Source organism: Hippocampus guttulatus, chromosome 1, assembly GCF_054856545.1.
Source record: "Hippocampus guttulatus isolate MCC_2025c chromosome 1, RoL_Hgut_1.0, whole genome shotgun sequence".
NCBI lineage: Eukaryota > Metazoa > Chordata > Actinopteri > Syngnathiformes > Syngnathidae > Hippocampus > Hippocampus guttulatus.
The window spans coordinates 17,264,862-17,288,583 of NC_141261.1; the positions used below are offsets into that span (position 1 = coordinate 17,264,862).

A 23,722-nucleotide genomic window follows, 5' to 3' on the forward strand; every position below is an offset into this window, starting at 1 on the left:
TGATAGTCAGCTTTATTTTTTACAGTTATTATACAATACTGAACTATGTATACAATGCAGAGGCGATTGCTTTAAGACTGCAAGGGAAGCTCAGCTTCCCCTAAAATGTCAAAAAGTAAGTGATCAAATAAATGTCTGTATGTACAATTGTGTGGACAGGTCATTGACTAAATATGCGCTACAACGCGCTCAACTTTTGTGCCGAATCAGCTTCTTATTACTGGTTACGACGCGACTCTCTTCTCATTCATTCCCGCAGCTTCCCTGTGCTTTAAACTGTGTGGACGCTGAGCGTCGACCGCGCGGACGCTGGGCGTCTAGAGAGTTCAGTGTAGGTTGTCCCAATGCATTGAAACGAGACGAGTCATTGGATAAATGTTGGTTCTGTCCCGCCCATTGGACGCTCAGCGTCTCTGGGAGTCTATGGACAGTGGGTGTTTATAGGCTGGCCAGGAAGCTCAGCTTTTCTGCATGATGATTGGATGATCTGTCTGAGGCTGAATCTCTTTTTGATTGACAGCGAAATGAGCCAATCACCGATCTTATGGTGAAGGCATCCTTTTAATTTTTTTTGAAAAGGAACGGAGAATAGAATTCACACATAAATAAACGGACACATTTTATGATGTAGGCTGAAATTGAGCTTCCCCTCCTTGACAGACCAGCATCCGCCGCTGATACAATGAAACCAAAGACCAAAAATTTGCAAAGGTAAATTTGGCAAGCTGTACAGAGAAGAGGTGCGGAGACTGTTCACGTTGGTCAGTCTCTTAGCCAATCATGATGCAGAACACAATTCACTGTTTAAAAAAAAGCATTAAAAAAATCAGTGAAACAGCGAAGCCGCAGAAGGTGAACCGCGTTATCGCGAGGGAATACTGTATTCACATATTTTGTCTTGGTTTAGAGTAGCATTTTTGTCATGCATCTGGTTAGGAAGTTTGTGGTCTTTTGTGGCCCCTGATGAGCGCTGATAAAAAATTGTGGACCCCTCCAGCATTTAAGTTGCTCATCCCCACTCCACAGCATTAGCGGACCAGCCAGGACACCTCAGGTTGTCACAAAGCCAATGTATTTCAGTCATGTGATCATTGTCACAATTGTGCAGCACCGATGAAAAGCGTCACTAACACTTAAGAGTCGCCCAAGCAGAGTAACAAACAGCTTAAAAGCATGTCTTCCGAGGTGAAGACAAGGGGATTCAGCGGGATCCATGCTAAGTAGCTTTCCTCGACCGTGTCACAGCACAGCATGTAGAATGGCACAAAAGCCAACAAAAGCCTACTCTTAGTCATTTGGAAGATGGTGGTTGTCTTCATATGCATCTCTTAGCTCTTTACTCATATATCTTGTGGGACCTATAGAAAAAAGGTTGATGGACAATGTTGGGTTCATTAGTTAATTGAGAACATCCATGCTTTCTATCGACACATATTTTATTGTGAGTCAATTGTTTTGAATATTCTTATGGACATCGGATCAACCCATTCATTGTGCATGCGTTGCCACGGCACAACGGCCGAGTGCCGCGCCGCAGTGGCTGTTGGCGCATAAGGTGGGGGTGCTTGCAAAAACTCCCAAAGTGAAAAATGTTCATTTCAATTGCAGCTCATTGTGATTCCATCTTGCCAAATCCAATAAGAGAGGCTTGGGCCAACTCTCTCCAACGGACTGTCAAACTATTTGTTGTTTCAACTTCATCCCAACCTTTTCCAAAGCATGACTTTAACTGAACCTGAGTGTATTTGGTAGCTGGAACCCAAAACCTTTGATGGACTACATGGAGAACTAAAGTCTCTCTAGTTATTTCTGGATAAGAAGTACATGACCCACCACATTGGGTGCCGGTCTATTAAATACATACTGAGTGTGTATAAAATTGTATTTAAATTATTATGGGAGGTATTGTCGAAGAAACAAATGAAATAACAAAAAATTGAATTTCTCCATTGTGAGAAAAAGAAAAGTTTTCTTATTCTTTTTTTTTTTAATTACCGTATTTTCCACACTATAAGGCGTTTCGGAGTATAAGACACACCTTCAATGAAATGGCCGATTTTAAATGTTTTCATATATAGGGCGCACCGCCTTACAAGGTACATAAAATAGAAGCTACAATAGTGGCTGATGTGTTATGCATCCACTTGATGGAGGGAATACAATATAATGCTGCTTTTTTTATATAGCGCTTTCACAACCGCTGCAGCTGTAACAAAGCACTTTACAGAACATTTAAAATGCTATGTCTGAGAAATCAGAATATTGATCCATATATAAGGCGCATCGGAATATAAGGCACACTGTCAGCTTTTGAGAAAATTTAATACTTTTAGGTGTGCCTTATAGTGCGGAAAATAGGGTCATGACGAATTATTTGAAGCTCCTCTTTGAAGAGCAAATCATTCAATCCTTTTCTTTAAGACTTTATCGGCTTCGTGTTCTATTGGCTTCTTGACATTTTGTTTGTTTATTCTCGGTGTTCCCTAGTACCGTGCCGTTTGCAAGCGCTTTTGTTAATGCGGTGTTTTTCCTAGCTCCTTGTGACCAGCGATATCTGTTTGTACTTTGTCAGCGCGCTTTTATTCGGTTCGGTGCAGAATCTGACAGTTTTCAACCTGCTTTCAAGGCCTTGATGTTGCTTCCTTGTCCCCAAGGACAATGTTGACAGAACGACGGTGTTTTGCCCATCACCTACGCATAAGCTTTTTGTCAATCATTTTATGCATTGGGCTGGTGACAATCAATCAACAAATCTCAGCAGACAAGCTCCAGGCTCCTGTCTTCTATTTTCGATTCAAATATATCTGTTCCTGAAGTGAATAATCTGCCCCTCTCCTTGCCTGTGTAGAGGAATGTAGACAGGAAGTAAATGGCGGTGCTCTCATGATAAGAATCCCACTTTATCTATTCAAGCGTACCTTCGCAGTGAAACCCACTTTGACAGGGTGGCGGGAATTAAAGGGATGCAGTATTCATAGCTCCTGCTTCCAGGAGTGCAGTTAAACCCCAGCTATACTTAGAAGCAGCGAGTGTGATTTGAAACATGTGATTCTTGACAAATGCCCTCCTATTGTAGCCGCAGGTGGAGGCAGCATTGGAGCAATTGCTTTTTGTGACAAAACTATCTTCTGTGCACACTCTGCAGTGGGATGCGAGCTAGGTATTACTTGATGTTCCAACCTGAAAGAGGCCTCTGAGAGGGCCTCTTAGTGTGGGCTGCCTTGATTAGTTGTTTGGACTCAGCAGGTCTGTTTCTTGCCATCAAATTCGAAAGTAATTGTCGGTTTGCTTCACAGCAAATATAAAGAGGTCAGATGACTGAGCAGGCAAGGCGCCATTTGATGATGAGGAAGATGGTTGCACACAGTCATTTGAAGTCTCGATAATGTGGACAGTCACCATTTTCTTGTTTCCCACTCTTGAATCGAATCATATTTTTGATGCTTATTGAAAAAAAATTCTTCACTTTTTTCCTTGCACAGGTTTTTGAGGTACTTTTTGTCTTTTTACCCTGAAAAGCTTGCACAATATGTATTTTACCATGCATGGTAATTTATCGCTGAAAAAAATCCACCTGTTGCTGAACCTTATCCTTAATTCAGGAACATTACTATATTACATATTGAATTATTATTATTCTATTATGATTGTTATGAAAACCTGAAATGCTCGAGAAAAAAACAATGGCAGATTCAGAATCAGCGAGAAAACATTGAACGAGAAATATCATATTTTAAAAATTGTCTAAATGTGTTGACCAGTAGTCGCTGATGGTGTAGTGGTACACTCATCTGACTTGTGTGCGGGCAGCGTGGGATCAGTTCCCACTCACTGACGATGTGAATGTGGGTGTGAATGGTTGTTCATCTCTCTATGTGCCCTGTGACTGACTGGTGACCAGTCCAGGGTGTAGTCTGCCTTTTGCCCAAAGTCTGCTGGGATAGGCGCCAGCACCCTCCTGCGACCCTCTTCAGGATAAGCGGTGTTGAAAATCGATGGATGGATGGGTGGATGATGTTGACTAGTGTAATTTATAATTTAATGTTCACTGCATGGCAATTGAGTGACATGTTTTTTTTTGTTGAACGCACTACCGTATTTTCCACACTATAAGGCGCACCTAAAAGCATTCCTTTTTCTCAAAAGCACACAGTGCGCCTTATAATCCGATACACCTCATATATGGATCAATATTCAGATTTCTTGGACGGAGTATTTTAAATGTTCTATAAAGTGCTTTGTTACAGCTGCAGCAGTTGTGAAGGCTCTATATAAATTAAGCTATATTGTATTGTATTGTGTTCCCTTTAACGTAGCTCCATCCAATGGATTCATAGCGCTATAGCAGGCATTATTGTACCTCCAATGTGCCTTGTAATGCGGTGCACCTTATATATGAAAACAGATTTAAAAGGCCATTCAATGAAGGTGCGCCTTATACTCTGAGGTGCCTTGTAGTGCGGAAAATACAGTAATCTAAAAATATATCCAATATTCTGTACCTTTCCAGCAAATAATATTGATCTAGTATGTCTAATCATTTATAATATATACTTAACCGAATACAGTATATTACATCAGCATAGCAACCTAGTGGGTAGCATGTCTACCTCGGTTCTGAAGTGGGTTCAAGTCTTGGCTCAGGCCTTTTTATTTTTTAATGAAAAATGATGATGTTGTGTTCGTGCTTGTGTGGGATTTTTCCTCCCACATTCCATAAACATGGATGGTAGGTTAATTGAAGACTGCATAATTTGCCCATCGTGCTGAATGTGAGTGTGAATGGTGATTTATCAATGCTCAGCTCACGAGGACAAGTGGAGTAGAAAATGGATGGATGCAACATGACAGAGATGAATGACAGAGTAATAGACCGATTTTAAGAATTCAGCTCCATCCATTTTAATGGTTGTCCATAGTGGGGCTTGTTGAGAACTAACTTTATGGACCCTATTTTCATGCCTAGCGCAAAAGCGTGGTTAGGATGGTCGTTCGCGGCATTGTCCAGAAGAACACAGCCAACTTGTTTCCCGGCCAGTTGAAAGTGGCTCTCCTCATCCCCTTAAAATTGAGTGCAGTCGAACCTCGTTTCAACGTGCCCCGTTTACAACTTTTCCACAGCTGTAACATTCACATTTCAAAGTCCTGATTTCATGTCATTCATTTTCCATTTGCTTACAACGAACACCTTTATGACATAAACGTCTTTGTAACGACCAGATTTTTCCCACAAAATAGTGAAAAGGTCTTTGTTACAACAAACCGCGTGAAGCTATCTGCCACTGTCACCTTGCTTATGTACAAAATGTACAGCGCAACATTTCCCCCGGCCTCCTCCCTTTGCTTAGCAATGCTACTGATCTACTCGTACATTGTTGTACTTCCGGAGGCACGGCATGGTCCTGAGCTCATGATCTGAAAACGTGTGATAAAAATCTCGTTGTCTGAGAAGGCTGAAATTGTCACTCACTTTTGAAGGGGAGTCTCCCAGATGAAGCTCAGCCGAGACTACGAATTGACAAAGTCAACGATTTCGCCACTCATCTGTAGTGGCAAACAAAACCATGGCAGAGTTCGAGGCCAGCAGATTGAAAGATGATCGTAAACAGCTTCGGCGCGCAGCACATCCTCAATTGATGACAGTTAACTTTGTCGGCGGCACTGGCAGTTGCCTATGGTGGGTAACATTTGCTGATTGAATGTTTTCAGAGGAACGCTACAGCTGTTTGTTTCATGTCTTCTGAAATCATTTTATTCACCATATACACAAATTTGGAATTGACATGTTTGTACTGTATTATACATCATAGTTGGCGGCCATTTTATTGGATATACCATATAAGGTACAGATTCGTTATTCCCCTCGAGATACGTTGTAATGAGGTTCGACTGCACATTTATGAGGATCTGCTGGATCTCCACTTGCGGATGTAAAGTTGACCCCTGTGAAGTCGACACTTGAAGACTGCCTTCCATCCCTGATCGTGTGTTCTGTGACAAGCCCCACCTACCATGTGTATCCCATGACTTTCGGGGTTGGGGTGGGGGAGATTTTGTCAAAACGAGAGTTAATATGTGCCACTTTTTACTCTACTCCCGAGCACTTGTGCTGTTTACGAAAATAGAGCCTGTGGAGTTCTGGTCTATGTGATGCTATTCTTATTCACAATTAGCACCAATATGACTTTGAAACTATTGTTCTATGGTTTACTTCAGTACATCCTTTGGCCTTAACATGCATGTCTTGTAAACCCGTCTCCCCGACTGCTGTCAAGATGCACACTAAGAAGAAACAACATGGCTTCACGGAGGCATCCCATGAATTTAACGCTGAATATTGACTGCAACGAATCAGCTTACTTATGAGGGGGATCCGATGATGTGCCTGACAACTAGAATAAAGAGACCGTATTTCCATATTTTACAAATAGAGATTGGGATGTGAGTGTATGCTTTGTGAGGAGCAGTGGGACTCCACAGTCTGATCATGAATGGCAAACATCTCAGCGACTCACAAATGTCACTTACAGCCTAATATGTGACACTTTTGCCTTTTAGGCTCCCGTGCTTGGCCTTTCTCTGAATTTTTGAGATGTTTTTGTGTGCTACATGCTTGTAAAATACGCACACACACACACACACACACACACACACACACACACACACACTTTTTAAAAATCATCTTTAGTTTTGAAATGTATACTGTCATGAATAAGAAATTGAGTATAGGACAGTCCATAGCTGCCTTCCACACCTTGGTTGCATTAATTGCGCACATGCTGCGATTGACTTTTAGGTTATGCTTGGGAATAATTATGATTGTCCATAGGAGCATATGGGCAGGAAAGATGGATCAAAATTGTGTCCTGACGATCATAATCTGTGTAAGAAACAATGAATCGCTGCAACTCGGCATGTGGCCAACATTTCATTTCTCAGAATGGCGTTTTTACCAATAAACTTTGACGAGTGTCCCATTCTTTATTGTCCTCATGAAATGAGTTCACCGCCCAGCTTGCCGCGGGCTGCAACACTGACTGTTTGTTAATGGAATCTGCATTTTGCATGAAGAAAACCTGAACGGGTGAATAAGAATCAGTCGCATCTCTGGCTCTGGTAGAGCGCACTCAATGGACAGTGTTCCAAAGACGTAAGACGACAGTGGAGGTGCAGAGAGGTGGGGGTTGAGTCTGGTGTCACTTATTGAGATGGTATTGATGCACACTCCTGAGTCCAGAGTCACAACGCATGTCATGAAACGAGCTGCCTTTAAACGATCCATTGGTTTGAAACCCTTTTCTATGCCCTCTGGCTTCTTCTTTTCATCTGCACGACCTTGATTCTGACTCATCTGTGGCCCTGAGTCATATGTTGACTTAACTGCATTTTTTGATACATGTATGACAAAGCTCATCATGTGGGTTGAAATGTCGCTGTGATTTACCCACAGTGCTGCGCTGTCTTTAATTTACAGTTGCGGAGATGCGTTGCTCCACTCCTTCTGCTTGGCACGTCTATTGTCTGAAAACAATAGTCAGTTTGATGTGGGTAATTATTAAACTCATGTCGCTTTAAATGGAAACTGTCATGGACAAAGAAAGCAGAGAAATGTTGCATCCTGTCGTAGGTGGCAAATGAACGGTTGCATATTTGGAAAGCAAAGAGGCTGCATTTTTGTGTTCACATGATGGTGAATGTCAATAACATGCAATGCAGAGCGCAACATAATGGGATAGAGGCTCTCTTGATGTCTCCCCAGGTTCTGAGCGCACCAGAAATCAATTATTCATTTTAAAGCTTTCAACTTGAAGACAGTATGTGAAGTTGTCACAGTGGACTTATGGATCCCTGTTGGAACTGAGCACCTTTGTTGGATGGAGACATTTTGTCTCTGAGAGTCCTTTTTTTTGGAAGGGGGGGGGGATATAATTTTTCAGATGTATCTGACGTTTATCAAAGAATTCTTTTGCGAGTACCATAAAAGCATAAAAATATATTTTTTAAATGCTGCTTAGAATGGTATCGCTGTGAGCACAAAGCCGACCTTGTTTAAGCATTTACATCCGTGAAATGTACCTATTGACAGGGCAGAGCTACAGAGTGGCCGGAGGTGACCAATTAAGGCTACCCCTTGTCATGCTGTGACCACCACCCTGGCCACTCCCAAAACCTCAGGGAAATTTTTAATGTCTGTGATCTTTTTGCCACTCTGCAATATTTTTAAAACCCTTGACAGTTTTTTTAAAATCAACTGTACAGTTCAAGAATAAATGTACAATTTATCTGATTGCAAACTGTAAAATAATCTCTTTGAAGTCAGGAACACTCACATTCTTTCAGTCAACGTTTATCAAAATCATTATTTTCACACCATAGCAAGCAAACAACGGGTTGAGAAGTCGTTGATGATGCCATTCAGTCATGATTTCATGAAATACAATGCATACGTATACCAATCTTGCACACTCACACTTAGGTTTGTTCCTGCATGTATAAGTCTAACTAAAAACAACATTTAGAATTGCCAAGAATTAAGAGACTTTTGTGTAACTGTGCTTTTTAGATATGATTTCTATGAATGAGCCACTGGTCGTAGTATGCAAAATGCGTCGACGTGGTAATTGATCATTGGCTGTTAGCTAGCAAAACTGTGCATGAGAATCTGAGATAGTAAACAAAAGCAAAGCCACTGCAAAGAAAATGGCATGACTAAGCAGCAAAATGTTACTTTTTATTTCCATTTGTTCCTGCAAGAGTGATGATGATGACCATTGTTCTGGATATGTTTGTGTTTTATTTCATGAAACCCCGCCTGTGGAAGGTATGATAAAGATTGACGGACACACGCACGGCCACCCCTCACTGAAGTGTTGTCTCTGTATGCCCCCCGCACCCCCCTGACTGTTAGCGGATTTTCATGTGGTTCTGTCTTTAAATGTAATCATCATGTTGAGTGAAAGTTTCCCATGTTCATGATCAGGCTGGAAGTGCTTCAATTACATTTTTCTTCTGCAGCATGACACAATGAGGGAATCACTTTTGACTTGGAAATCAAAACAAAACAAGAGCGCCAGGGTAGCTAATTTTTCTGCAGGGTTTCCTCGCAGCTGTCTGGCATGTGGAGGCTCGCGCAGTTATTCTTGCCTGCTGCTTGGCAACTTGCCAAAGACACATTCAAAATGTAGAATCACTCGCATCAAACTTTAATCATTTGGCAGAGCAGAGATTTCTACTTTTCCTCACTTTTGGAGGCCTTCCTACATTGTTTTTGTTTTGCCCCCCCCCCCCCCCCCCCCAATATGAAGTTCTTCTGACCCCAAAGGCTATTGCAAAGATAATCATCAAAGCAAACAAGCGGACACATTATACAAAACAGAACATGTATTATCAAGCTGCTTGTGGCAGGAGACGGTGGTTGTATGCTGAATTTACTGCGCCTGCCTCTGCAGACAGCTGATGCTTATCTGCACATACACCGCCCCCAAAGCACCCCACCTCCACCTGGGACCCGTGACCAAACAGCTGTTCAAACAGCCAGTTTGCATGCTAAGTTTCACCTAGTGAGGACAGCAATGCAGCAACAGCTAAGATTCCATCACTGGAGTGTCCAGACACATTTCTTGAGACTACAAAAGGATTGTTTAGCATTCAAAACATTTTTTTCGCCTGCTTTAATTGCACAAATTTGAATAAGATGTTCCTCATCTGTTTTCTACTCTTTTTCCGGGTGTGATATGTGACCCCCCCCCCCCCCCCCTCCATGTGACCCAGACAGAGAAATAACCGTTTAAATGAGAAATAATGTATTTTAAACCACTATCTCCCTAAAGTAAGATCACGTTGGGGAGTCTTTTATCTTACCTTCTCATACAAGGGTCTTTGCAAAGTTAGCTAGTTAATTGTGGCTAAAAGGCAGGTGCCCCTCCACAGACATTCCACTGATATGGTAAAAGCTTACCGTACTTTAAACTCATTTCCAAAGAGACCAGTGCCATGCGCTCACCCTTCCCTCCTCCATCTGATCGAGGCTTTTCCTCAGAACAAGGTGTTTTCCAGCGAGTGCTCAGCCCTCATCCATTATGGATGCTGCGTTTTGGAGGGAGGATCTGTGCAGATTATATAAATTTCTCTTTTTCGTTCCTAGCAGGATGGGAACAGTGTTAGTGTACTGGGCGTCTATATTATGTTGATGTCAAAGAAAGATGTGATGCAGACGCCACAAGACCAAAAAGCTGTCTTGAATTCATGTAAATCTCTTAAGAACCTCCTCGTAATGAAGATGCTTATGCATGAACTCAAATTTGAGGGCAACATTATTTTGAAGTGGGGGTCATAAATGCATCTATTGATATAAGTGAAAAAGCTATCACAGCTTCAGGCATTTCTGATCCCAAAAGAATTTGCGGTCTTGGAGGCTGTGCCACAGTAGGAGACTGTGTTTATTTACACAGGATCAGAATGGAGTGCGAGAGCCCCACAGATACTGATGGGGGTGAGATGGTCAGATCAAGAAGAAGAGGACTGAAGGACTCTCCTGCTGTGTGCTTATCAACAACTGTATTGGTTTAGCACTGCGCAACAAGTCTCCACACAGCTGATGTGGTGACAAATGGAACACTCCAGACCTTGTGACGATACCGATGCAAAGAGCGGATGCATCATAAATGAAGAAAAATTCTATTTATTCATTTGGCACGTCTTGGATCTGGCGAAGGGTCACGGAAGGCTTGGACTTGATCATAGCTCACTTATTTTGGACTGATAACCAATAAGTGAGTTTCCTCCAGTAATGTGTTAACATGACACTAGAGAACATCAAATTATTGACTGAAAGTGAATTTTCAAGATGAATGCGATACAATGTACAATAGAATAAATCGTTACTTATGTGCCGTTTTTACAACAGCTGCAGCTGTAACAAAAATGCAACCAAGTCTGATTGAAATTGTGCCAAATGGTCTTTGTCAAGGTCTGGCTGTTGATGCCGTTCGACTCATTCTAACATGTACACAAAAATTGGAACACACTGGAATTTGACAACCTAGACATGCTTCATATGTTATCACCATAGTTTTAGATCTGGAAAAATAGTGCATAAAGCCATGAGGCCAGGAAATGCATGTTAAATTTTGGGGGAAAAAATTGGTGCCTTCTTCTTTGGTACAACACAGTAAGCTCCAACCATTGATTTATATATTACGGATTAAATATTGGCCCCTCAAGGCTGAAAACAGAGGGCAGCCATCTTACGTTGCCACCATTACTGACCACTTCTGTTCGTTTTTCACTGAAAACACTTATCAGGGCAGATTAAAGGAACACAGCTTCAAAATATGCTTTTCGGCATTCGATTAGTCTAAAAAAAGTGCAAATAGCAATGGCATCTGAGTCCCTGAAAAAATGTTCACGTATCAAAGTAATGACATAACCTGCACGCTGCCACAATGGACATTTTGGACCACTTTACATGATCACTGTGACGTATGGTGTGCTGTACACGAATCATTAGACATAGACACACATGGTTTGGGACTTGTTTCCTGGTCTATTGTGCTATAAAATACCGTATGGCGTCGTCAAGTAATCCCATAATTTAGAGAGTACTCCTAACTGTCAGGTTTCATGATCTTCCTTGGCGAAAGAAAAGAAAAGAGACATTTACAGCGCAATGACTGATAATGCAACCATAGTTCCCTTATAGAGTGACAATACTATGTTACTTATTGAACAAAAACCATGACCTATTGTCACCAAACTCTATGTCGGCATTGCTATAAATAGAAAAATCATGGTCTGAAAATATTAGAATGGAACTCGCACTATTTTGGATGATAGCATGATCTCAAAAGCGTTGCGTGATGCAAAACGTCCAATATGGCAGCCTCACTGTATGTTCATGATTTTGATACTTCATTATCTTATTCATTGACATTTGCACACTTTATACACAAAGTGAATGCTGGAAAAAAAACTTTGATCGGTTTGTTCCTTTAAAATTCGTATACTTGGATAAAATCTGAATTCATGTCTAAAGTTCAGCCATGACAATTGCATGATTAAAATACTCATACAGTAAACATACTGGCAGACAGAAATTCACACAACTTTACCTTTGTGAAACTAAAATATGTTTTTGGACTGTGAGATGTTATAGTTATTGGACAGAACCCACACAATCACAGGAAGAAGATGTAGAAGACACAGGCCCAATACGAGATTCCTGCAGAGAGCAATCTAGATGTGAGACATCGCCAACCGCTGTTGCACTCTGCAAGATCATTAAAAAACAAAACATTTTCTATCATGTGAATTGAGTCAAATATTTCTTAACCTTTTGACGCATGTATGACAGAGGATCCACAATAGCAGAACAGGAAGCGGAAGGATCCCAGACAGAAGCACATCTCTTCTGCTCATAGTAAAAAGATATCATTCATCGCGGGGCTTTAAATAACGTATTGTATTCAAAGAATGAATACCATACGAAACATCTCCAGTGCTCTATCTAGAATTTGAGGATGTTGAAAATAGATGTGGATTAAAAGATGAAATGCATGGCCTTGCTTTACATGTCAGACTAGTACAGTTTGTTTGACAGGAGGAAGAATTTGTGGTGGATTCCAAATAAAATATTGTGAAGGGCTTGGAAGCATCCCTACAAGAAACACATTTCTTTCAATTTCCCTTTATCTCTGAATGTTGCTAAGACGCTTTTCCTCTTCCTCCACAGGCACTTTCTGTGCAGTCCACCGGGCCCTCTTGTGAATTTCTGCCCACCTGAAGGACGGTGAGAAGGCCAGAAGCTCCAAAGTGATTTTCCACAAGCACAGAAGAAAGGCTAACGTACTCTCCTTTGTTTTTGCTCAAGCCGTCTTAAGAACGCTCTTTGCAGTTTCAGTCTCAGCTCTTACTTCACCGTTGAGGTTGTGCACGTAGCAACTGCATTCAACTGCAGAAACATTGAAAGAGCGAAGAAGAAAAGAGTAAGACCCAACAAAACTGAACCGGGATAATTTGTGAAGTTTTGTCCCACTTGGAAAGCATGAGAAGAGACGCTTGAAGATGACTGTGGTGTCAAAAAATTGTTACTAGCCTTTTAAGACCTTTGCATGTGTGGTCATCTCTTTTATGGTAAAAGGACTACAATTGGATGCCGATTTAGCCCTTCAAAATGAGCCGGCAAGGCGGCTTTGGCTGGTGCTGCTGTCTGTCGCTTCTTGCTTGTTGTGTCTTCATCTCTCGGGCGGCCAAACCCAGAATGCCGGGCCACACACACCTCAACTCAATACGCATTGATGGGGATATATCCCTGGGTGGGCTTTTTCCAGTCCACGCAAGAGGAAATGATGGCAAAGCCTGTGGTGAGCTCAAGAAGGAGAAGGGGATCCACAGGTTGGAGGCCATGCTGTTCGCTCTGGACCGCATCAATAATGACAATGAGCTGCTGCCAAACATTACTCTGGGCGCTCGTATCTTGGACACCTGCTCCCGTGACACTCATGCTCTGGAACAGTCGCTGACGTTTGTTCAGGCGCTGATTGAGAAGGACTCAACCGATGTCAAGTGTCTCAGCGGAGAGCCACCCATCATCACGAAACCGGAGCGAGTGGTCGGAGTGATCGGCGCATCTGCTAGCTCGGTGTCAATCATGGTGGCCAATATACTGCGTCTCTTTAAGGTGAGTCCTCCCACAGCGCACATCACACCACTGCTTCTTCAGTATCTTCAAAATGATCTTATTTTCGCAAACCAATAGCGGCAGTTTAAATCTTGTGCATTTTCTAACAGCCTTGAGATATCTGGCGCTGAAGCTGTGTTAAATAGAATGGAGCAGAAGAAATGAATCCCAAATGACATGACAGCCGAATGGCTGTTAACATCCATTATACTTGTCCGAGGGTCAAAATAATTTTTATCTTTGCGGACCAATTTTGCGAATCAAGGATTTCATTTGAGGAACAACTTTCTAATTTTACAGAGATTTTTTTCTTTTTTCTTTTCTTTTTTTTTTGCATGATAATCCCAGGCACTTAAAGGAAAGGTTTACAATAAGACTATGACAATATTGTGAATTCAAAATTCTTTTTCTTATCTGAAATTCACATTGTGTATAACAGCAAACTGTGTGTTGTTGTCTAGAAACAAAGCGACATTAATTTAAATGAATAAATATCATAATACCGTCATATAATTAATGAGAATATTTATTGTATGAAAGTATCAAAACTCAAGACTCTATTGTGAAAAACAAACAATATTTTATACCTGTGTATATTATTTATTTATTCATTCACTCAATTTCTAAACCGCTTTTTAACATATTTTTAATCTTAAAAGCCACTCCTCCTGGCTGATATACAGTGTAGAGTAAATCATTCCCGTTACCGTTTCTGTGTAGTGGGTAGACTATCTCTGTAAGTCCAAACACGTATTCATTTGCTTGCTATCTTGTCATTCAAAATTGCATGTCCGCCGTTTTAAGGCGGTTCCGGCTAGAAGTGGACTCGATCATCCCAAGCACTTAATTTTGGTGTTAAACGCATTAGCCGTCAGTGTCAGTCTTTAGTTTAACAATTAGCATGGCTTCTCCGTCTTTCTTTGTCATTGCTTTGTGAGAACGATACTTGTCGGATGTGTAGTTTATTTGCCGCCACGGAGATGATAATTACTAACTCAGGAGCAAGTCCGCAACACGTTTGGCCACTAAAATGTACAGCAAAATATATACAATTGATCTGAGTATCTGTGGATGTGGCTGTGTACAGAATGCTGACACATTCAAACTCAAAATGTTAAATAGTAGTCAATACACGGCCGCCATCCTTTAGAGCAGGGTGGGCAAACTTTTTGGCTCGGGGGCCGCATTGACTTTTAAAATTTGACAGAAGGGCCAGGTCAGCACGAACTATGGTACATTAAAAAAAACTGCATTTGTTGACAGTCCATATCAAACATCCACAGAACAAAAGCATGAAAGTACTGTATTAATATACTTTTTTAAAATGACAACAGTGTTGTTGATGACCTATTTTAGCCTGTGCATTGCTGCAGATGGGTTGTGAGCAGACCAGTAGAAGTAGAGCAATACAGAGGTCCTAGGTGGTCGAAAAGATCCCCCCCTACAATTTGCAGAACAGACGCACACACATACATGGAGCAATTTCATAATTTGGGGCTGTTTTTCATTTTCATCTTGGCAGAAAACCTTTGATCTATCGTTTGACGCCTTGGCCAACCCAAAGAATGCTTCCCAAACAAAAAAATAATAATCTTTGCCCAGAAGAAGTTTAACTTTGGAATGGCCCCGCCAAGTCAAGATACTCCTTGCTGATAGACTGAACGAGTTCTGTAATAAAATCAAAAGGTGCTTCAACCCAAGTTTAAGGGCAGCGTATTTATGCAACCACATTTTTTATCCCCCACCCCCATAAACCATTCCAATTTGTTTTTCAATGTTATTGTTCACATTATACATAATAAAGGTGTCCTCCTTCTCATTTTCTAGATCACAAAAACCTGACATTTTAACAAAGGTTGTGGAGACTTTTTATTTCCACCGTGTGCTGTTCTCATGACGCCGTATATTGGCTCTGAAAGCCAGACAAGATATTTTTCCTCTCTCCACTTTACCGACAGGAAAGTGCTTGTAGCATCGGCCTTTTTACACCTCATTTACTCTGTTGCAACTTTTCCAACAGAAATTGATTTCATTAATGCCAGTAAGACCCACCGCGAGCCAGGCTACCAGGCTACCAGGCTGGTTCGTTTTCAGGGTTGTGCTACGTCTTCACAAATTTAACTGGTTCCTGGAAGGAATTTGCCGGGGTCTTTCTGCGTGTTCCAATCTCAATGCGAACAAACTACCTTAACTTCCATCTTTTAAAAGGTCAGTGAGCTGCACTGTGAGCCCCGGCTGCACAAGACAGCGTGTTCTTGGGAACAATGGATTTGATTAGAGTAGACGCCAAACCGTGCACTATAGACTGATAGAGTTCAGGAATTATTCACCCATCAACAGATCACTGAAGAAGGCCTAATAAATGTGAAGAGCTATTTGCGGTGTAAATGATGGCAGCTCACACGATGGTCGCTGAATACTAGATAGCACACACATGCAAATCAGACGAATGAACTCGGAAATCGCAAAGCTGTGCCTAAACGGCTCATACAAATACAACTACATCAGTCGCAAAATTTTGATCTCGAATGTTTATTTGCTGGGCGTGATGAACAAAACCCGCAAAATGGCGCAAACCAAAAAGAAGTGTGTGACAATACCAACCACAGCTGCTGCATGCAACGATTGCTGTAGAAAGCAGTGGGTGGCCAGCACACTGCTTTTTTATTTTTCAGAGGACTTTCACATTTGCATGTGCACGTACCTTAAATGTGTGTTGGACAACAATGCTGTATTGGCACACAGATGACAATTTTGATTTTCATTAAAACAAATCATATTGTGAGCTCATCATAAGTAAGAAATCATAAGTGTGGCTCTACAGCTGTGGGAACATAGTGTACGTTCATTTTCCACGACCATATTTTAGCTACACCTAAAAGTGATTCCGGGGGGGGGGGGGGGGGGAATAGCGCTGTTAGGTGGAAACCCGTGTGCCCAAGTATGGCCAATCTCATATATTTTTTTCCAAAATCAATACATACATTCCGGTCCTCCGGCCGGAGCCTTTTTTCATTGTTTGACGCTTAGGTGTCCTTGGGTGACTTGAGAGGCTCGATATGAATCTCATTTATTATTCTTCCTAAAGAAAAACTGATCGAGCATGAGAAAAACTGAAGGTAAGCTGCTGATTTCCTTATTCTCTTACAAGTGAACCATTAAGAGGCTTATTGTTGTGACATTTTCAGAGGTCGAAGTGGGCAAGAGTAGAGTTGTCCACATGCATTTTGGTGACGACTGGACACAGTTTTGGGACATGATAAGTAATGTACTTTCAGTGACTTACATTTGTTGGGTCTACTTATTCTGTTGAAGTCACACCAAGATATGTGACGGTTGGAAGGAGGGTGGGGGGTATCCATATTGCAGATGAAAATGTATTGATTTCTACAAAACAAATTGATATAATTGGAAATTCAACTTTAAGTTTCATTTTAATGATTAAAAAAAAAACCATCAAGAATTATTTTTCTACATGTGAAAAATGGGCCATCCTGGCGAAATACAAGCTTCAACATATCCTATTCTCTGAATGAGCAGAGTATAAAAGTCAGCAAGACCGGACAGGAACCACTCTGCTGGCATTACTTGCACTTTTTTTGAAAGGATATTGACCAATAAGTAAACTTGAGGTTGCACTCTTATACAGCGTGGCTGATTCATTGGGTTTCAGCTTTTTTGCTCTCCACCATTATAGTTACATTAAACCATAATTAGCACTCCTCTCAGTGCTCCCCACTTCCCTCTAATGATTTGAAAAGTAAGACTCTGCATCTTTTAGCATATTCCCCGTGCTGATAAGTCAGCCTGAAGCACTCTTATTTATTTTTTTGCAATATGTGACGATCCATATTCTCCTCCATATTCTGTCAATCGTAGCATTTTGCTGAACCCAGTTGAACTGATGCGCTCAATTTAAAAATCACATGGCTACATATCCCAAGGTTTTCTGAATGATGCATTTTGCAACGTATTGTTATGTAAGTATCCCTTCAATAATTTTATTCCAATGAAAGGTTGGCGGAAGATGCCATTTTATTCACTGCTATAGCTAAAAGCTAAAATATACAAGCAGGTAAATCAGTCATTGAAAGCCTTAATCGCACAGATGGACGACAGATTATTGATTTGTAAATTCTGTGAAGCTGCTTTCACACTTAATTAAACAAGCAACAGGACTAATAAATAGGTATTCTTGTTTTTTTCTTCAAAAGCCGATATTTTATATGAAATGTATTTGCTGCGCTTGAAAACAAGAGCAGTACAACACTAATGTGACATACACGGTAGTTAACGGACAGCGACAATCTCCTACAATGTTGCAGCCATAGCGTATTTTTGTTATCTCGTTTTGGTGCCTTGTTTGAACTACTTTATCATTCATTTTTCTTTGTTCACACTCAAAGACCACAAGTATGAAAGCAATCTACAGTAACTTAATGGAGTGCTCCAACCTACTTCCTTTGAGTAGTCCTTCTGGAGGTGTTTGCCATATCCATGAGGGAATCATTTATTTGTCCACTGTAATTGGCTTCATTTTTTCTTTATATTCTTGGTCTTTTCTTTGTATTCCCCGCGATCTCCGAGTGGCTGACTGCAAAGTGTTTGCTCAGTACTCTCGAGCAGGCAGGAGTCCGTCCTGGTAGGATATAGAAATATTTTACTATACTGTTATGTAATTGATGCCAAATGATTGGGCTTGAAAAGTCCTTCATTGAAGCTCTGATTACGCCGCTTTGAACATTTATGCACCATGTAGTAAGACTGCCTTCATTTTTTCACCTACTCAAGTCTTTTCGGGAGGACTGCTTTTGAACTTGAGTTATGGTATTGAAAAGTAGCAATTCTCACCTGAGTATTACGGACATGGCATGAGGCATATGGCATCAGCAGTCACAAGACAAGGCAGTGTTTCGGGTGTTGACGTTGACTTGCTGAGACAAAGAGAAAGGGGCTGGTGGTGGTGGTGGAGGAGGGCTCTACGTGTGAAGCCTCCACCCAGAAGCTTTGTAAATAATGCACAAAACGACACAATCAGTGTGCACAAGTCCTTCCTGTGTGTAGGCTTGGCACTGCGGAGACTTGAGGGAGAAAGACGGAGAGGTTCTCTCAGCACAGAGAAACGGGGTTAACTTTCCTCTTCTGCTGTCTGCGAAGTACCGTTTGCCTCTCTCATCCTTCCTTACAGGCATACAGAGAGGCATGAGGCACGTAGACCCCCAACACACACACACACACACACATACACACCTCCACCCCGATTTCATCCTTGCATTTCACTGTGTTGAGACCAGACTCTTATTGGATTACCCTGTCAGCCTACACTAAAAGCTTTAGAGGAGCTCAAAATTGTGCATACACCTGCTCGAAATGCACGCTTATGAATTCATCAGACCCTGGATGCCAAATACGATCTCCATCAGGCATTTATATGTTTTATGTGAAGGTTGCTGCATTTCTACACAGACGACATTGATTGAGCAAGTTAATGTGTTCCAATGTAACTGCTTAACATATCTTCCAAAGCCATGCATGGTCATGGAACAATCTAAATTTTCCCATGGTGTGATTGTGAGCGCGAATGGTTGTTTGCCTGTGTGCACCCTGCGATTTGGCAGGGTGTTCCCTGCAATGACGGCTGGGATAGGATCCAGCATGCTCGTGACCCTTGTGAGGATGAGCTGCTCAGATTATGGAAGGATGGGCAACAATATTGGTATTTACCCTCTTTTCATCACTAACATACAAACAATTTCCACAGTTAGTGCAAACCATTTCCCTACTGACAGAAGAGTACGCTTTGACTAAAATATTCATATTTTTATTCTTACTCTTTCAAAATGAAGTTTTCGCTTTGTGCTACAGTTTACTCGTAACAGAACCATGTTTCTGAGAACAGGAACATTTGCAGCTTATACTCTTTCATCTTCAGCAATGATGTCTGATCATCTGTTCACACAAGAACTCCCTGAAGATTTTTAGATCTTCAGCCCGAATCAAAATCTTTCATTTAGATCTGAGGAATAATATTTAATATATGATGTTCTACAACCGTGATTAAGAATGGGGAGTTCAGGAAATAGAACGGAAGAGCAATATATGCATTTTTAAACACAATGCATTTTACCAGAGACGGACTAGAAGTGTTGGTTTAAACAATTGTATGACTTCAGTCTGATCTCTGACTCAATTTTGGTAGACTGGTGCCCGTGCAAGTCAAGTCCAGTGTTTTTGGCACCATGCCACACCTCTCTGGGCGTTCCAGTACACGAAGTTGCCTCGCCCCCAACTCATCCGATGGTTTGGTCACATCACTTGGCGTAAATATAAAATTTTTGTGCTGGGGTGATGTTCTAGTTTGGCGTGTCTGTTAATTTGGTCGACGCACCACACCTCACTGGGCGTTCCTGCCACGCCCCCTTAGTGCATCTGCAAATTATGGTTGTCAATTTCTTCATTCATAACTATGACACCAGCATGGCACAATACCTGTGAATGATTGCAGAAATCAATTCGTTGAATGAATTATAAGTATTATTATCTTAAAAATATTGGGTGGGGGGGTCATACAACCTCATTCACATTGGAAGATCTTACAGTTTACGTGTCAGTGTCATGCACCGGACACCGGCGGGTCTATTTCTGATTCCTCAATGTCAAACACGGCATACTGAGGTGCACTGCGCCTCCGATCGCTACGATTTTTATGAAAATGATGGATGCTGTGGTGTAATCGTGTATAGCATGACTACAGAGTCGCGGGGCGACTACGTCATGGTGTGCGTCGAGAGCGGGAGACGAGAGAGTAACTAGAGAGAGGATACACGCATCGGGAAAGCCAAATCAAAGTTATCCATGTGAACACGACAGCTGTACTCACGTGTGCCTCATTTGATAACACGACATGGTGTCAGACGTCCTGTGGTTGGCGTGGAGTGCGTGAAGAGGATCTTTGTACACGGCGGTGAAGAGGGAAAGACGAAATGAGCGACGGAGGGGAAGGAACCTCGGCGCGGGCGGATGGAGCCGCGGCGCTAGGTGCACAGCAGGCTGCGGGACCGGTCGTCACCACGGGGCCGTGCACCACGTTCAACATCCAGCCGCCGGAGCCCTTTGACTTTTCAAAGCCGCAGGAGTGGGACAAATGGATCCGGAGATTCGAAAGATTTCGCCTGTCAAGTAACCTGAATGCTAGTTCCGAAGAAAATCAAGTGAACACATTGATTTACTGCATGGGTGACGAGGCTGATGATATCCTACGCGGGTTGGATCTGACCGAGGTTCAACGGCGCACATACCAAGAAGTGCGTGGGGGACTCCAAAACTTCTTCGTTGTCAAGAAGAATGTCATCTTCGAGCGGGCTGTATTCAACATGCGCTGTCAGAAAGAAGGGGACAGTGTGGATTCGTTCGTCACTGCACTATATGCGCTGGCAGAGCATTGTAGCTACGGGGCGCTACGCAATGAACTGATCAGAGACAGAATTGTCGTTGGACTACGAGACAGTGGATTGTCTGAACACATGCAGTTTGACGCGGATTTAACCCTTGAAAAGGCCATAAGAATTGCACGGCAAAGCACGGAGGTGAGGAGGCAGCAGTCTCATCTGCGAGGGGACACCAACTCAGAGGCAAGTGGCGCTGAATCTGTTGACAGAGTGTTCAAGAGCAATTTAAGGAATGCTAAAAACACACCTAACTATGCTAATCGCCAGATAAACAAGTCCCACAGTACTCGTTACAATAAGGAAAGGGGTGCACAGTCAGAGTGTCAGAAATGTGGCAGCTCTCCATTCCAATCCAAAATGTGATTGTCCCGCTCATGAGGCAAAATGTCATGCTTGCGGGAAGAAAGGACATTTTAAGCGTGTGTGCAAGTCTAAATCTGCGCACGAAGTTACAGGGGACGAAGAAGACGGGGACGAGGAGGAGGTCCTCCTTGACAGTGTTACGACAGACCGTGACCCGTGGATGGTCAAAATCGACATCAATCAGCGCGGTGTGATGTTCAAAATTGATACGGGCGCTGATGTCACCGTTCTGCCACACAAAGTTTTCATGGGCACATACAAAAACAATCTCCCTAAACTCAGAAAGGCAACAAAACGACTCCTGGGACCAGGGAGGAGCCCGCTTGAGGTCGTGGGCGTCGCCAGGCTGCTGCTGAGGAAAGGTGATAGGGAGGAGATGGAGGATGTTTACATCGCTCGTCATGTGCATACTGCCTTGCTGGGGAGATCTGTGAGCTGCAGGTTGGGACTCGTCGCACGCCTAGGCAGCGTCTCTATGGAGACATTAAAGGAGAATTATCCAAAAATATGCACTGGGCTCGAAGAGATGCGGTGGCCGTACAACATCAAGCTGAAACCTGGGGCTGAACCTTTCTCGTTAAAAACACCAAGGAGGATTCCATTGCCGTTACTGGACAAAGTCAAGCAAGAGCTATCCCGCATGGAATGACTCGGGGTGATAAGCAGAATCGAGGAGCCAACAGACTGGTGCGCTGGCATCGTGGTGGTGCCCAAGAAATCAGGTGCTGTACGTATCTGTGTCGATCTCACCAAACTCAACGAGTCAGTGTGCAGAGAAAAGTATATCCTGCCATCAGTGGAGGAAACACTGGGCATGCTGGCCGGAGCCAGGATTTTTAGTAAGCAAAAATGGGGTTTTGGCAAATACCCCTAACACCCAATTCGGAGAAGCTGACCTGCAGACGCGTCGTCATACGGGTTGGGAGGCGTTCTTCTCCAGAAGTGGGAGGAAGAATGGAGGCCAATAGCCTACATGTCACGGTCGCTCACACCTACGGAGCAGAGATATGCACAAGTGGAGAAGGAGGCTCTGGCACTGACCTGGGCCTGCGAGAGGTTTCGCCACTTTCTCATCGGGAAGCATTTCCTGATGGAGACGGACCACAAGCCTCTCCTGAGTCTCCTGGGGTCCCAAGCCCTGGACGCCTTACCTCCGCGGATCCAACGCTTCAGAATGCGACTCATGCGCTATTCTTACTCCATCTCTCATGTCCCAGGAAAATGCTTGTGGACAGCCGACACACTGTCTCGAGCTCCCGTGGAGAGGGAGGAGACACCAGCCGACAAGGAGTTGTTCGAAGATACGAACATCTACGCGGACATGGTGATGGAGAACCTACCGGCGACCACCGAATACCTAGGAAAGCTGAGAGAGCAGCTGCGGAGGGACAGTGTGTGTGCACGTGTGATGCAGCTGTGCACAGAAGGCTGGTCCGAACACGGTCCAAATGAACCGGCACTCAAGATATACAGAGCAGAGCAGGTGTTCCTTACAGTCCTTCAACCATGAGAAACGATGTCCTCGCCAAACTGCATGAAGGTCACCAAGGCGTGGTAAAGTGTAGACAGCGAGCGCGGCAGTCGGTATGGTGGCCCGGGCTGAGCCAACAGCTGAACGAGTTGGTTCTCAACTGCCGAACATGCTGCAAGGAGAGACGGAACCAGAGGGAGCCAATGATTCCATCACCGTACCCAGGCCGACCATGGGAGAAGTTGGGTGCAGATCTGTTCGTGCTCGGAGGCAAGACCTACTTGCTGGTTGTGGACTACATGTCAAGGTACGTGGAGATAGCTCATTTGGCCTCCTCAAAATCGAATGAGGTAATTCGCCACCTTAAGTCGATCTATGCATGCCACGGGATCCCGACCTTCTAGTTTCGGATGGAGGGCCCCAGTTCTCTGGAACGGGCTTCAGGGCTTTCGCAGAGTCCTACGGGTTCCGTCACATTACAAGTAGCCCACGATATCCACAAGGAAATGCCGAGGCAGAACGTGCAGTTCAGACGGTCAAAGGCCTCTTGAAAAAAGCAGATGACCCCTACCTGGCCTTACTCGCATACAGGGCTACCCCTCTCGAAAATGGGTACAGCTTCTCATGGGGAGGTGACTCCGCACAACGGTGCCTATCCTTCCTGCCCTGCTCAACCCAGCCATCCCTGACCGAGATGCCATTGTACTGAGTGAACGGGAGAAGAGGACAAAAGATGCACAGCGTTACAACATGCGGCATCGA

The 23,722-nt window shown here is 43.0% G+C and overlaps 1 protein-coding gene across 1 annotated transcript in view; it reads left to right on the plus strand.

The window, feature by feature from the left end:
- The window catches only part of LOC147210713 (metabotropic glutamate receptor 4-like), a 139,947-nt gene that overhangs the window by 32,619 nt on the left and 83,606 nt on the right, over positions 1-23,722 (plus strand). Inside the window, exon 2 of the mRNA XM_086115350.1 lies at positions 12,731-13,678. Within this exon, the coding sequence (XP_085971476.1) occupies positions 13,172-13,678 (507 nt within the window). The 5' untranslated portion in view covers positions 12,731-13,171. The remainder of the gene's footprint in view (positions 1-12,730; positions 13,679-23,722) is intronic.